The 17,576-nt window shown below is 32.6% G+C and overlaps 1 protein-coding gene and 1 long non-coding RNA gene across 5 annotated transcripts in view; one reads left to right on the top strand and one right to left on the bottom strand.

Moving 5' to 3' along the window:
• Window positions 1-1,497: 1,497 nt before the first annotated feature.
• LOC125673298 (uncharacterized) lies at window positions 1,498-9,447 on the bottom strand. 4 transcript variants are annotated; one of them, XR_008801819.1, is made up of 6 exons: window positions 9,133-9,447; window positions 8,863-8,943; window positions 8,323-8,373; window positions 6,707-6,843; window positions 6,320-6,439; window positions 1,498-3,738 (listed from the first exon to the last, which is right to left on the bottom strand). It is a non-coding gene; the product is annotated as an uncharacterized LOC125673298 (long non-coding RNA). The 4 variants fall into 4 exon arrangements; XR_007369430.2 differs by lacking the exon at window positions 9,133-9,447 and adding an exon at window positions 4,655-4,862 and having other exon boundaries at window positions 8,863-9,126; XR_008801817.1 differs by lacking the exon at window positions 9,133-9,447 and adding an exon at window positions 9,015-9,113.
• A 2,182-nt stretch (window positions 9,448-11,629) lies between these two features.
• LOC125673297 (uncharacterized) overlaps window positions 11,630-17,576 on the top strand; it is an 11,961-nt gene continuing 6,014 nt past the window's right edge. Inside the window, exon 1 of the mRNA XM_048909826.2 lies at window positions 11,630-11,666. Within this exon, the coding sequence (XP_048765783.2) occupies window positions 11,665-11,666 (2 nt within the window). The 5' untranslated portion in view covers window positions 11,630-11,664. The remainder of the gene's footprint in view (window positions 11,667-17,576) is intronic.

Below are 17,576 nucleotides of genomic sequence, written 5' to 3'. Positions count from 1 at the left end.
GAAAGTGTTCTGTCATAATCTTAATAATTGTTATAAAGTACAAATTTCATAATTTCCATGGATTTGTCATAAGTTGGATTAGTTGGTGTAGCAAACATTCAAAAAAATCTTCAAGTCAAAAGGAATTGATAGAAGATTATTACATTTAAAATGAAAATCAATTTTTTTTTTTAATGTGTTTGAATTACTTTGTATTGAATAGAATTTATACTTTTCACAAAATAAAATTACATATTTATCTCTAGGTATTTCCTGTAAAACCATTATATGACTCTGTTTAATCATTTGAATTTAATTATTACAAAGGAGAAAATATGAAGAAAAATGTGTTACTATGGAAACGATAGGGCCAGCAACCATAATCATTGAAAACAATTTAATGTACATGTACTTCAGTAGATTTATTCTATAATATCATAACTTTATCTTCATAGGCTGGTTAAAATATACTAATTAAGAAGGAATTCAATTTGTAGTTTAGTTGCTATAGAAACCTACTTCCATGGAAACATTATGTTGGCGATTTAGATAAATTCTTTTCATTTACATTTTAAACTACAAGTATTTTACCTACTTATACTCAGTTGAGTCAGTTTTGACCAGAGATAGCTAGTCCAAAAGTCCTGTTATGAAAATGTTGGTAATCTGACTGTTTTGTTTCCATGGAAACATTAAATAGGAACTGTAGCAGCTACATGTAACTGTAGTATATTAATGGTTGAGTATGCATTCTTTTCCCAACATTTTCTTGACACTGATTTTTATCAGCTACCCACATACATATGTACTAACGATTTCTAAATTGTTTTGTGTGTCAACTAAAGCTGCAAGGTACCAGAAAGATGATGTTACTTAGGTCATAATCTACTTACACCACTACACCACCCTTTCATTTCATTTCTTTATTTCTCGATTAATCCAACTTTAGTGGGGGAAAAACCCAACTGAATATGGATGGCCTTTTGGCTTGTGTCAGTACTTTCTCCATAAGTACATAAGTGCACTTTTCTAATTACTTTGTTGCAAATAATTTCATTAATTTCCATGAATACCAGATTCTGTGATGATGGCAATAAAAAAGATTTGCAATGCAAAATCAATGCCCATTAAAATTCCCAAAACATCCATTGTTTATAACAACACAATTTACAGGGGTGGGGGATTGCCCAGATTGCTGTTGTTAAAAACAGGTTTTGGTTTTTGTATCAAAATTATAATATGGGTTTATGTGTCATACATGTAGATGAATGACTTATAAGATGCATGCATTACAAAAAATACTGCCCAACTTCCAATTCGGGGTGGGGGGTGGGGTATTATTTTGTTTTTAAAAGCAAATTTTGTGTCCATCTTGGTTATATTAAGAATATGAATTTAAAGTTGTCCTGTTTCTGTCAGACTTATCCTGATTGTTTTCTATTAGATTAAAATTGTACATTTTAAATTGCAGTCTGTGAAGCTCTCAGTCAGTGCAGAAAATAAATTAAACAATCTTCAATTATATGTTCAAGCTTTATCTAAAAATGAGTTTGTAAACAATGACTAACACACTATATTTGTTTTTGCATATATATAAGTATTTTTCTGTAAACTATGGACATGTACAGTTGCATTATTCAGTTGAGTACAGTTCCTTCCATGAAAAGTGATGAGAAATTCAAAAACAGGTCATCAAATATTCTCCAACAGTTTCAGCCTCTGTGATTTTCTCAGTGGACACATTCCAGCTGAACAATCTTTAAACAAGTTCCAGCCATGTTGGATCCACTTTAATTTTAATGACCCACAACTGTGTTGTCATGATGATGCTGAGTCTTATACATTCCTCAGAGAAAATATTTCTGTCTTGATTTCATTTAGAACATCCAATCTTGAATCTGCACCCCTGACTGTCAGAGCTACAAATGTATATTAACAATAATAAATATTTCTTGCTGATTAATAAGTTTAAATAACATCAGAACTTCAAGATGAAATTAAATTGACAGATTTATGAATATTTTAATAATACAAACGTTAAAGTTAATGTGATAAATCTTATTCACAAACACCTATCGGCACAGGCATTTCTCATGTACAAGATTTTGCTTGAAGTTTATATTCAACAGTTCAACGGTGAATTGCATATGGATTGGATAGATCTATATATTTGTTTACTGTCTAGTTATTTTACAAACTGAGGCAAAATGAATGATAGTAAAGTACTTACGGATCTGAATTCTTATGACAACAGCATTGGACACATTTAATGCCACCTGTGCTTTTTCTTTTTCGGCTAATCTTCTCAGAAGTTTTTGCATACAAGTTCTCACTGTTGTAATCACGATCGCAGTGTAAATCCACTGATACATCATCATTGAAAGCTACCCATCGAGAGCATAACGGTCTCCGACAAACACTTAAGTATCAAATGTAAAATTCTAGTTGATTTAAAGACTTAAACCAGCTCAAAATATCCAAATCACCACTCATGACTTTCTACTTTCACTTTAGAAAAGGGACGTAACTTGTCTTGATCATGAATATACTTGGAATACGCATTGCAGTCAAGAGTCGAGGTGATCTAGATTTCGGAAAAACTCGCATATTTTCGCAATAGCGCAAATCTTAAAATCAATTTATTTTCTTAAATGAAATATGACATCTCTAATTTTTTTAATATGTTATTCTAGTAGATACGATACACATTTATCAATGGAAGAACAATCCACCAGTGGTTGTGTTTTTGCACAAAATTGAAACAATTTTCTCTCATTTTCAGTGGGATTTTTGGGTATTTGAGGGCATATATTTCATGTTAAGGCGTTGCGGCAAATTAATTTTATTTAAAAAATTACACACAACATAGCTTAATTAAATAGCAATGGAAATTAAATGAAAAATGAATAAACACATTTTTATAAAGGAAAATTCAATATTTACTGAGGGGCACGTCTTTGCACCAAATTGGATGTCTTGTTGCCATGGAAACACGAGTCAAAGCCCATTTTTAAAGGTGTCATGATTAAAGGACTGAAGTATGTATACTTTGTGTAAAATTTCGACAAAATCCGTGTCGGTCGTTTTCCACGTTTTGATGCTTACAGAGAATGGCTCTTAATATATGTCAACCTGGTGTACTGGTGCACACTTGCGGATCTGTACAGAAGAGGAACAGGTTCGATTCCTGTTTTTGGCTTTCATTAGAAGTAACTGGTAGAGATCTTCCATTGTTTAAGAATATTTCAATATCATAGCATTAAATGTCAAAGGCACACACTTGTGCAGAAAACATGTTTACTAATAAAATAGCTAAATTTCATTTATAACAATTATTTGCATAGAAAAGGTTTCAAATAAAAAAAGGATGATGATCAAGCATTTCTTGTGCAACAAACTCCCATCTGAAAGTTGGCAAATATCCTCATACACATGTAGATGTTATCCCCCCCCCCCCCCCCCCCCACAAGTGACTGAAATGTGTCTATGTTATATAGTTTGAAGATTCTTCAACTTCCATCAAATCTTCTCTTTCAGTCGAGTCTTTGATTGCATGTATTGGATAATTTCTTTGGCCATACTGTGGAATGAACTGCTATTCCTCCTACTGTTAGCTTAACTTCTTGTTGCTATTCCTCCTACTGTTAGCTTAACTTCTTGTTGCTATTCCTCCTACTGTTAGCTTAACTTCTTGTTCTGAGAACTAACTACCTCCATATCTACTTCTGAAGAGTCTCTCTCAAAATGCTCAACTCTAATCTAGAAATTAAAAACAATGTCACAAAAATCAGTATCATCATTATCAATAATAATAGCCTTTATTTATCCAGGATAACACAAATTAGCATATAGCTAGTTTCCATTGTGGTCCTGCATTAAAACATATACACAAACATAAAATTAACATCTAAAATTAGTATCTAAACATGAATACGATATAAAAGGAAAAGGGGGAAAATATAGCATAAGACACACCTAATTAGTGATAAAATTATTACCTAAATATGAATACATGACATAAAAGGAAAGAAGAAAAAATAGCATACGACACACGCACACACAGTGCCATATCACAACTACATTTGGCACACCTGAACAAAAAGAGGAAAGCATGATGTATCAGTGCTACTTCTATTAAAATATTCCATCAAAAATGCCAACCGAACCAGAGCTTCGAACATTTTGAGACAGTTTGTTCCAAAGGAATGCAGAAGAGTAGCTGTATGAACGTTTAAAATTTTCAGTTTTAGCTCTTAGTAAATATAATAAATCAGACATATAAATTAGACATATAATCATTCAATCTGGTTTGGCGGCAACTCAATAAAGATTTGTATTGTTATGGATCATATTGGCAGGAATATTAGTACATGTAAATCAGGCCTGGGGTAATGTTAATGTGTACTGGTAATGTAATGACAGCCAATTTCAGTGTAATGTTTAATGGGTCATTTTTGCATTACAAGTAATGGTAATGTAATGCATTACTTGTAGAAAACATTCTGCAAAGCACATCACATTACATTACTTCAAAGATTTGATGATATTTTGGAGGTTTAGATTAATTCATTATGTTAGCGATTGACTTTTAGATCTTGTGAACAAAAAGATCAACTTCATATATATTGTTTTTAAGAATTAAAACATTTAATGAATAACATTTTAGTTCTAATACCTAAGGTATATAGTAAGTCCACGCTTCAATATGTTTCCAGGGGCCTCCGTGGCCAAGTGGTTAGAGCATCGCGCTCAAAATCACACAACCTGTCGGTGCGGGTTCGAATTCCGCTCGTGTCGGTAAGTGAGAAAGTTTCCCAGTTGACTTTCGGAAGGTCGGTGGTCTCTTCCCAGGTAAATTGCATCTGGGTTCCCTCTTCCACCAACTAAAAAATTGTTGAGTGTGGCGGAAAACATCAATCAATCAATGTGTTTCCTAACATTGATGTGCTTACGTTTACCGTATATTCTATTCATAAATCATTAAAAAAAAAATCATTTTTCTGCCATTTCTATATTATCAGTATGTAATGTAATGCACTCTCAAGTAATGTGTAATGTAATGTCAAAATAGAAGTAATGGTAATGTCAAATTTCTAAGTAATGGTAATGTAATGTATCACATTGTTATGTAAGTAATGGTAATGTAATGTATTACATTGTTATGTAAGTAATGGTAATGTAATGTATTACATTGTTATGTAAGTAATGGTAATGTATCACATTGTTATGTAAGTAATGGTAATGTAATGTATTACATTGTTATGTAAGTAATGGTAATGTATCACATTGTTATGTAAGTAATGGTAATGTAATGTATCACATTGTTATGTAAGTAATGGTAATGTATCACATTGTTATGTAAGTAATGGTAATGTAATGCATTACATTGTTATGTAAGTAATGGTAATGTAATGTATCACATTGTTATGTAAGTAATGGTAATGTAATGCATTACATTGTTATGTAAGTAATGGTAATGTAATGTATTACATTGTTATGTAAGTAATGGTAATGTAATGTATTACATTGTTATGTAAGTAATGGTAATGTATCACATTGTTATGTAAGTAATGGTAATGTAATGCATTACATTGTTATGTAAGTAATGGTAATGTAATGTATCACATTGTTATGTAAGTAATGGTAATGTAATGTATTACATTGTTATGTAAGTAATGGTAATGTATCACATTGTTATGTAAGTAATGGTAATGTAATGCATTACATTGTTATGTAAGTAATGGTAATGTAATGTATCACATTGTTATGTAAGTAATGGTAATGTAATGTATTACATTGTTATGTAAGTAATGGTAATGTATCACATTGTTATGTAAGTAATGGTAATGTAATGCATTACATTGTTATGTAAGTAATGGTAATGTAATGTATCACATTGTTATGTAAGTAATGGTAATGTAATGCATTACATTGTTATGTAAGTAATGGTAATGTAATGTATCACATTGTTATGTAAGTAATGGTAATGTAATGCATTACATTGTTATGTAAGTAATGGTAATGTAATGTATCACATTGTTATGTAAGTAATGGTAATGTAATGTATCACATTGTTATGTAAGTAATGGTAATGTAATGTATCACATTGTTATGTAAGTAATGGTAATGTAATGCATTACATTGTTATGTAATTGACCCCAGGCCTGATTTAAATCCACATATATACATCATAGATATAAATTATGTCATAATTTTATTATAGATAAATAATGAAACAAATCTGTATTTTTTTAAGAAGATGAACAACTATGAATTTTAATGAGGTCAGTATATTTTCCCCATTTCATCTAAAGTTTTATATTCATGCAGGTTTACTTACACAAACAAAAGAGAGGAAATGCTAATGTCTGCTTGTGTGCCACAATCTTCACTTTCACTCAGAAATTTCTCATTTTCAATAAAGTCTACTGAATTTATTGCTTCTCTGCATCAGATGTGTCTGGAATAAAATAAGGTAGGTCAGTTCATTCTAAACTAGTCAACAAATCACGTGTTACTATTGTGTTTTATCAATCCAGAAATTGTCAGTATAGAGTTTAATCAATTTGAGATTAACTTTCTTCCACTAAAAAAAAGGAACATATTTCAGAATATGATAAACTTCTGAACACCTTTACATGCCAGAGAATCAAATAATTGTTTTGTTATTGCTGTAAGAGGTGGGAAACTTCAATAGGAGACTGTAACAAATTATGGAGTTATTAACCTGTTCTGGAAGTCTGTAGTACTTCTTTCAAATTGGATGCCAATTCCTTCCAATATGAATTGGTTTGGAGGAGGATGGGTCCTTATATACACCTTTAGAAAATCTTTATCTGTCTCTTTCCATCTGGAGCTTGTAGACTACATGGTAAAATAAATAGATCAATCTGGCTATCTTTCTTTTCCTTTTTAGTATCACAAAACTATATTATGAATCATTAATTTGGTATACAAGTAGTGATGGGCAATCGGACCTAAAACAACAATCGATTATCGGCAATAATCGGACACATGTACTCGATTAATAATCGATTATAATCGGAATTGGCATTTAAGTGTTTTCCCCTCAAATTAGATGTAACAGAATCATTAAATGTATGGAAACAACATTTGAATTCTTCATTGTTTCATTTATTCACTGGTATATAAATCAGAATTCCAATATATCAAGTAATGGAATTTATCTATAATATCAATGTATCAAAGATATCAGAGATAGACTCCTTTATTTTGACTGTCGAATGTCATTGTTGTTACCGTCCTTCATATCTCCCGCCATTTTCTTTGCTTATTTTTGATCGGGTTTGACATACAGAAAATAAAATTTGAACAAAGTTTAAGTGATTTCCGGATTTTATTTGGTCAACAATGTCGGCGACTCTTATTTTGTAATCGATTAGTAGCATCGTGGGTCTCTGAACGACCGACAATCGATCATCGGCGACAATCGTTTCATCACTATATACAAGTGCCACAAATTCAAAATATTGAAAACTATCTTGAAATTTTCAATACAATGAGAGAAAACTATAACTGCACAACTTTGTTTTCAAGGATGAATGTGGGGTTTCTTCTACATATTTTCTTTGAAGCTTTAGCAAGTGTCGAAAATATTTCTGCACTGCTAATTTTTACCATATTTTCATTACAACTTTCATGTTTTAAGAACTTCACCAACATTTTATAATTAATGTTATCATTATGAAACTTTCAGATAACATGAAGAATTCACTCAAGATTTATGACAAATGTTACTTTTAGTGTTATTGATTTATCTATATTTTTTGTGGGTCGATTTATGAATTACGACTAAGACTTTTTAAATTGCTAATTAATATGAAATGTGTAAGATTAACTTCAAATTTTAAAGCTCCAAGTGAATGTATAGATAAAAATAACTATAGCAGATTTGAATATAGGTGATTATGCAGGATTTGTGAAATTTTTATAGCGATAGCTATAGTAAAATTAGTTTTATCAGCGCTTTAAAAGTTATTATTGAATGTAATATATAGTGAAAATTATCAGTGTGGAAATACTTTTGACCCTTGGGTGTACGAGCTATTATAGCACAACAATGAAATGCTACTGTAGATCTGTGTCATATTATATACCTCACATTATGTAAAATTTGTTTGTGTTGTTAGATATATAGAATTCCTAGCTACTACATAAGATTTTTAAATTGAGGCGTATGAAGTCGGTTCTCTTATAAAGAAAACAATGCATTTGAGTTACAAACAAATGAATAACGTACATATAATACTGACACAAACAATGTATATTAGCATTTGTCAATATATTAAAAATACGAACCAACCCACAAAAATCTTATTATACCTGTTGCCATCCACTATCATGTTTCTTCTCTCCATATATATGGAAATTCTTCTGAAATTAAAATAATTAATATATATAATTTCGAGAAACTGTAATATTGTACAGTCCAATAAATGCTTAATAATTAAAACACCTCCATCATCGTATAAAACTTCACCTATGGCATATCAGAGCAAAATACGTTTAATATTACAATAAAAAATGAGTCTAGAGGAAATTCGATCTGAAACTGCCGGTTCAAAATAGGAAAATTGGTGCGTGTCATTTGTAAAACTCAGTATACATCTTTACTGTAACCCAATGCAACCCATCGATAATAGAAAAAAAAACGAAGTGACACAGTTACATTTAATTTAACACACGTTCACCTTGTACGTAGATAAATATGCGAGCTGATGTAGTGATGAATTGCCTATACTTGCTTGTAAACAAAGGGATAAGACTGTATCAAACAAGCATGTCACGTGGAAAACCAAGCATTCCTACATTTTCTAAGGTCTAACTCTGGCAATTAATGACCGGAAATCGAAAGTAACACACCTGATTAATCCATGATACGTCCATTACCTATAGAGTCCGCCATATTGGATTTTGTCCTGTGCGAGAATTCCTAAGTCATTTCTGAAAAAATTTGGTTTCTGATCAAAAGGCACAAATAATGCAGAGAGAAAAAATTTCTGAACAAATCATACTATAAAAAAGCCCCAGTGTCCATATATACATCCAGTGTCTAAAACACTCTTATACAATGGCCTCCGTGACGTGACCGAGTGGTTAGAGCGTAGCACACAAAAACACACTGGTTCTCACCTTTGGTAGGCGCGAGTTCGTATCCCATTGGCGCAATTTTTTTGGACAACCCAAATACATATTGAACTGTACACTCAATTTAGAATATTAGGTTTTTTGTTTTGTTTTGTTTTGTTTTTGTATTTGTTGGGTTTTTTTCCATTGTATATATAGAAATATATATATCGAAAAAAAAAATTACTAAAAAACCAACCCACCGGTTATCGTTATTGCCGCTGAATTGTCTTATCTTTAATTTATGCAAATTTCAAAACTTTTATTTTGTAACCATCGTTCTATCCTGCATATATATAGAAATGAATTAGCTGCCGCCGGTGTCGAACAGTCAGAGGGACTCGAACACATGCCCTTCTCGAGTTGAAACCTGCATTGTGAAGCCGATTCCGTATCGTCTGAGTGGATACATTCACCACCGAGGCGTTCAGGTGGTCGTTACGTAGGCTGGTTGCTGTCTAGAAGGGATGGCGTCGTGGCTGAGGAGCCACAAAATGGACTTGGCGTTGGGTTGTCGACCACTGAAAAATATCTATGATCCGTATCAAATTTTGAGTAGTATATATAAAATGAGTATTAGTGTTAGAATGAAAATTTATATTATAAAAAAAATAATATTAGTTAGAAAACCTGTAACTGCCGAATATATACATACACAGTATTCTCAGGAATGAGTATTAGTGTTAGAATGAAAATTTATATTATAAAAAAAATAATATTAGTTAGAAAACCTGTAACTGCCGAATATATACATACACAGTATTCTCAGGAACGAACGACAACTCCATTTGAAACGACAAAAAATCCGTTAGTGTGATCCAGAAGCAAACTACAATAATGGTTACCGTTATGGATGGATTATATCGCATTCTATCTGCAATGTCCAATATGACCAGTTCACGTCACTGGTCTAGGGATATTCCAGATGATGTAGATGAAATAGTTTTCATCGATTTTGATGACAATTTGAACTTTTTACAAAAATTAGAACATAGAAATTTAACGACCAATGTGTATTATATACTATTTACATCAAGATATGTTGAGTTAGAAAGTCTTAGTGACAAGCGTAGTGACAAGCTTCATAGAAAAATTGCACTCCAGATTTTAAGATTACAGCAACTAGATCAACTTCATGTTATTGTTTATCCTCAGGCTCAGGGTAGGAAAGCCAAAAGCCATGCTGTATCAGTACCAATTGTAGTTGAAATGACAAAAATTATGACTTTAAATTTTAAAATGTCTGTCATGTGCAATCAAAAAGTGATATACGCTGCTCAGCATTGCTTCAACAGAATGTGTGGTAAAAACATTGAAGTCATTGGAGACAGACCTACTTTTAAAAACTTCGACGAGGATGGCTATTATATTTCTAACTCCGATCCGTCCAGTTCTAACGAAAACTTTAGGGTAACATGCATCTCATTTATAGACGAAAACAATGTAAAACTTCGAAGGAGCGGCTATGATGAACCACATGATCACTTCAGTTTGTATTTTATGAATGAAAATAAAAACCGATTATCTAATGGTAGCTCAAGGAATGCTATAGAAATCACCGTGCCTAAAATTGATGATTGCGCGGATATTGCAATCATCATCAGCATGGCATACTTTGATGACAGATTGCCAAAGGATATAAAGTTTGAAGTGAGGAGTCAAGATAAGATATTTACAGCAACAAACTATTTGTCTACCAATTATGGACGTGAAATTGTGCTTCCTGACATTGAAATAATTGAAAATTACAGTACTTCATCAAAGAAAAATGATGTGAAGCTATCATGTCATACTACGTTAAAAGAAAGGGGAGGAGCATACACACCGTGTCCATGTAGTACTCAGTGCAGAAGGAGAGTTAGCAGATCACAAAATGGACCCATTGAAGAAGAAAAAGATTACAAGTGTACAGCAAAAAACACTATCATGGAGTTTGAGAATGGAGATGATTGCCACGTATCGGCACAAAGATTCTAATAGGAAGAAGCGTTTGTACATATTAGATACTATGACACAAGCCCAACACAACACTTATACGACAAAGAAATGGATTGCTCTTCCGCTCGACAAATGGAATTGACGAATCAACATGGACTGTAACATTTTTTTTTAAGACAGCAATGTGTGTGATTTAACCAGTTTAATATATAAGGGTTATTTATGTACATAAAGTGTTTATATCCATAAAGTATCTAATGTGAAATAAAATATATGAAAAACAGACACTTTGTGTTATTCATATAAGATGACATCGTCGGTTACCCACGGGTGCTTCTATTCGATTCTCTCCACCATTGCGAAACCACCCGCATTCCCCTATACTTTGGTCCCAAATCCCTTCTTATTTTGAAGATCCATTGTTTTCGCTTTCTTGAGTCCACTGGCAACTTGTGGAAGGATAAACGCCGTTCCTGGTCGTACCGACAGTCACCACAACGTGTATACGACGCTGTCGTTATAGCTGTGAACTACTGCGGTGCCATCATTAATGATTGGACAAAAAGAACACCTCCTAGACGTCCACCTCGAAAATCTCTGATGTATGTTGTTTTGCGGTGCCTGGAATTTGTGCAATACCCCCCAAAAAGTGCTATACCCAGAAAAAAGTACACTATACACAATACTGCGATAATATACACAGGATATCCTCTTAGATGGGTTGAGAAATGGTTATCTGGAAAAAATGGTACACTGAATTGGTACCGTTACCGTTATACAGCCAATTCATAGAAAAATCCAATACATCCGGCGCCATTTGCCGGCGCCATTGCTTGTGACGTATTATAAGGTATACCACGCCCGATCAAATTAAAGACGATGATGTAGTTTAAATGATGGTGGGTTGTTCTAAGTTTATAAATTCAAATATATGTATATTTTTTTTTAGTTTTTAATATAAGTTGATGCCCCATCACCTGTCATTTTGTCACCAAAATGAATTCAATGGAATTTTAATTTATTTTTTTTTATTAAATATCATGAATTTAACACCAGTATTTAATTATTTCAAACACTTTTTAATCTCAAAAGCAGGCATGAGTATGTAATTTAAGTGATTAAATAATTTTCTTGCAAGACAAAATTTCTTCCTTACAAATTGTTTACACTATAAGCTATGTATAGTGCTTATTTACCGGGTGATTAAAATTAACAACCAGATATATTAGATAAGTTAACCCAACTGTTTCAGAAACAGCTGAAAATGATATTGTTGCTTGAATACATATAAAACTGCAATAAATTCAGTATAATTATAGTTTAGTAAGTACATTATGCAAGTATAAAAAAAATATGCACATGCAGGCTCCTTTAACGTAGTATTTGTTTTCTCTTTTTTTTTTTTTTATTGTTTTATTAGTACATACCTATTCCATTTAGAAATTCAATGAGAATTTTTAAAAGAAATGGTTGCCATAACTGGAAATTAACATATATTTATCCATTGATATGTAAACATAATATACAGTACTAGGTCATAAGTAAGTTCCCAAAGAAAATGTCCACTATGTATTTAATACAAAACCATATACTTTTAAACAATTTTTTTGACCGCATTTTTTCATCCATTTTGATGAAATAAAAAGCATGATATTTAGCGCTATGAAATACATTTGGATGACAATCATAATTTTGAAAAATTGGAAGAGTTAACTCAAAACACTATTATATATTCCTAATTGTTATACTTTCTTTCTTAAAGAGTTAGTGTGCAGTCGAAAGCACAGGGAAAAAAACCCTTGTATTATCGATCGTGGACGAATGATATACAAAATTAGATCATAATCATGTGACTTGAATGTCTGACATATTCAAATTCAATGCATCAATGATAAATATCAAATTTCAAATGACAATGAATAGTTTTAAATTAAAGAACTACAAAGGATTTTCTCCGTAAATAGCTGGAGCGGCCTTTTAGTATAAACTTTAAGTTCAAGTTTAACGGAAGAAGTATCGTTTATCTGGTGACATCTTCTGTGCTGTGCAAAAGAGCAACGATAATCAGTAAATTAAAAAAATACACATTTGAATTTTTCTGAAAAGCAAAATACTCATTGATTTGAAAATCAGGGGGTAAATACTCTTTGTGATAAAAAATTAACTGGAGCTCTGTAAATGTGTATCTTATAAAGTCATGTCGCCGATCCATAGGTTTCATTTTTAAAAGAGAATATATTTATCCAAATTTTAATATTGTGTTCTCTAAGCGTATGGATAAGAATGAAACGTACAGTATTTCATGTTTTGAAAAAACGAGTTTTTCAATGCAATATATGCCTGGTGAAAATAGTATAATACATGAAACATGAAATACTGTACGTTTCATTCATCTTGAGTATTTGTAATCGAATATAAAAATTTATGAAATGTCCTTAACCTTTGTTTAAGCAACAATGCATTGTTCGAAACCTGCGTTACTGACTAGCATACGTTACCAAATCATACGACATTGTGTTAAAAATTTGTCTAACTTTGCACAAAGTATATGACCGCGTGGTTTTGAAGTTCTTTATGTTTAAGATTCTAATGAAATCAGAAACAATGCAGAAATTAGTAATTGGATACAAGTTTGACGAGATCACTGATTTTGAAATCTGGTGATGTAAACAAATTTAACATAGATATGCCAATTTTTAGACGATATCGTTCCCATTTCTGAAATTGTAGATGATGATTCTGACTACATATAATTACGACATTATGGGGGGATACACCTTATATATTGTAACGTACATTTCTTATATCATAAACTACTCAATTGTATTGAAGATCGAACTTTACATTCCGTCAATCATGATACATTATTTCCACTGTCAGAGAATGATAGTGTCAAATATTCCAAATTGTTTGTAACATACACGTACGTCTGTTAGCAATGCTAGATTGAAGGAACGTGAAATGTTGTATGAAATATCAGTTGTAAATGATGGTTTTCCTATTACATATGATGTTTCAATGTGGTCCTATCAAATCCTTTACAAATACGATTTATAGCTTGAGAATTGTGAATAAAGACGATAGAGCATTTATTAATTATAATTAAAACATGAATTCCGATCCCGATCGATAATAACAGGCGCCAAAATATGTACAGAAGAAAAAACATTGAAATCGGTATGTAAAACCAGTTTACAGCGAAAAAATTTGTGAAACAGTGAACTATTATACTAGTGTTAACGTCTGTTCGCATATTCCAAAGTCTTTCATTGAATAAATTACTGGAAATTGATTATCAAAAATGTCGACATCATACCAGACAAGATCCAAAATGGCGGCGGTCTTCTCAGACCTAGGTAAATTAAAAGAAAGTGCTGTAATGCACACCAGAGAGTGGACTTCACATGTTTTTGAGAAATATAAAATACCTGAAAAACCACATACACCGTCAGGTAAAGGTGCAAATGCTCCTTATGAAGATTTGAATATAGAATTGTATAACCCGAACGCAAACATGCTAGGATTTCGAGTTAAATCTCATGAAAGATTGTTGTACTGGATCAAAGCCATAGGTTGCAGATATTATCTTTCTGCTGAAGAAGTTTGTAACTTTGTGTGTGAATGGGTAGATAAGAAGAATGAAAACGATTAAGTCAATGAGGTATTCATACAGCTGAAAAAAAGAAACAGCAAATATGCAGACTACGACACCGAGACTGATGAGAAACTCATAACTTTTCACATTTACCCAAACACTCATCTTATAACTGTTCAGGGACAACAGTATGTGTGGTGGGCGGATCATGAATTCCACTATTTGAAAAACATTGTTGACATTGCTGATGGTATACGCGTAAAGCATACAGAACAAATGTTTCCACCAACTGAAAATATATTGTTAAATGACTCCAGCTGTGCAGATGATAAAGACTTTAAAAGTGTTCTTGGTGATGATTCCATCACTTTTGTGAAAAAAATTAGTACATCGACACCTCGTGTGGTTTCACCAAAACCTGTTCTACCTAATGATATTCAAAGTGTTCAATGTGAAATAAAGAAGATGAATCAGAGTATTCAGATGTTGGAGTGTGAAGTCTGTAAAATTTTACCTACAGTTTCTTGTTTAGAAGAAAAATTCACAACTCTCACTGAAAAAAACATTGAAAAAACTATGCAGATTACTCTTGAAAGATATCTGGACCCAATTCTCAAAGAAAACATTCAATTGAGAAATGAGTTACATGAACTGAAAACAAATACACAGAAAGAAATAAAACTCTTACAAAAAGATGTAGCAGTGTTAAAATCTCAGACCATGGTTACCATATCCAAAAGTTGGCCACAAACTCGGACATGTGAAAACGAAGTGATGTTCGAAACAAGCCATCAAAAACATGTGGACGGAGTTCAGAAACAATATACACATACATGTTTGTCCACAGAAGAGGACACATCATCTATGCCAACAGAGCATCCCAATGAAATATCTGAGCCAACGAAACCACTGTCACGTCCTTCTCATAAAATTGAGATTGTAATGGATTCACATGGAAATGGTATTGACCCTCGAAGGATGTACAAAAACCAAGATATAAACATTCATGTTCTAGGTGCTGGAAAGAAGAATCTAGAGGGAGCTATGCAGTATGTACAATCTTTAGAGTCCCCTCAGCATATAGTTGTTGGTGTTGGCAGCAATGATATTGCAACAAAATCGTCGGAGTCTATAGTTACTCAGATAGAAAATCTTGTGGTCTGTGCGCAGAAGAAGCAGTGCAGTGTACACATTCTGTCTCTACTGGAGAGAATGGATCAAGAAGACTATAATGATCGCGTCAGAACTGTAAATGACAAACTGAGCGAGTCATTAAAGGACACAGAAAATGTTTATTTTATTAGAGTCGACTCATACCTAAATGCGGAAAATCCCCAGCTGTACGGGGTTGATGGTGTACATCTAAATGATGATGGACGAAAAACGTTGGTGAAACTAATGAAAGACCATCTAAATCACAAGCTTGGAATGAAACCCTACAAAGACTACAGTGCGCGAAGCGAAAACTCTGAAAGAAACTCTAACCATGCAGGAGAATTCAGTAACGAAAGGACCGAAACAAGTTATGGGCGTAAAAGAACTAACACTCATAGACAGCATAACAGTCGTAATGGTGGATACATGCAAAACGGCCCTCACAACCATTGGTATCGTGGCCCTCAGAACCGTGGTCCCCGATATAATGACCTCCGAAATGGCCCTCACAACCATTGGTATAGTGGCCCTCAGAACCGTGGTCCTCGATATATTGACGGAAACAAAACTCAGGGTGATTATCTTACAAGCAAGCAAAAGCAGTTAAGCACCGTGTTTAACCAACTATTGAAAATGATTCAATAGTCCCTCAGCATTTTCAATCAATTATGTACTCTAATGCATATATCAAGTATCTGTGGATCAGTTTGTAGTTGTTTTATAATTTTTGAATATGTTGATAATCTGACAAAACATGCATGTTGCCCAACATGAAACTTGTAGTATCTAACTATGGTATCATTGCTATATTATTGTTATTCTTAGCATTGTATTAGTTTGATTTTTCAAAAATTACTGTACCTTCATTTTTTTCGCTGTATATGGTTTTATATGTTTTTTCATAGGATTCATAAATGTTTAGGTTAGGTTGTTGGAATATTCATGGCTTGAATATTTCTAAGTTAGATGATGTTACAAAAGTGTGTTCAAAATATGATATCATGTGTTTCTTAGAAACTATGTCAAAGGAATCACCAGGAAATATCCCTGGTTTTACAACACCATTTGTTGTTTCTGCAAAAAAAGCAAAGAAAAGAGGAAGAAGCTCTGGTGGTATTTTAGTATACACAAAACCAAATTTGCGACATGTCAAAATGTTAAAAGGAAGTGATTCCACATTATGGATTAGAATAGACTCAGAGAATGTAGGGTTACAGATGAAGAAACCATTATTCTGTTGTTTTTGCTATATTAAACCCTACTGCAGGAAAGATTTCTCAGAAACTGTATTTAATCAACTTGAAAATGAAGTTGTTGAATTTATGAAAGAAGGGGAAGTTCTTTTGTGTGGCGACTTTAATGCCAGAACAGGGGGATTAACTGATTACCTGTCATCAGATGAAATAAGACAAACTTTCTCAGATTGCCCAGTACCTAACTGTTATACACCAGACATAAATCTCCCCCGCAATTATTTAGACAAACAATCAAATATCCATGGTGAACTTCTTACTAAAATGTGCAAGTCATCTCATCTACGGATGTTAAATGGCAGATTTCTTGGTGATTCCTTGGGTTTCTATACTTTTTTCAATTCTAATGGCAAAAGCACAGTGGATTATATGTTAGCATCTAATACTTTGTATCACAAGATAATTTATTTCAATGTTGATACACCAAATGAATTGTCTGATCACTGTATTATTTCTACTAGTTTAAGACTAGAGAAGCCATGTCTGAATCACCAGAAAGATCTTGAAGA

This window comes from Ostrea edulis, chromosome 3 (genome assembly GCF_947568905.1).
Source record: "Ostrea edulis chromosome 3, xbOstEdul1.1, whole genome shotgun sequence".
In the NCBI taxonomy this organism is placed as follows: domain Eukaryota; kingdom Metazoa; phylum Mollusca; class Bivalvia; order Ostreida; family Ostreidae; genus Ostrea; species Ostrea edulis.
Note: the sequence above shows the minus strand (reverse complement) of the source record. Positions and strands in the feature narration are given on the sequence as shown.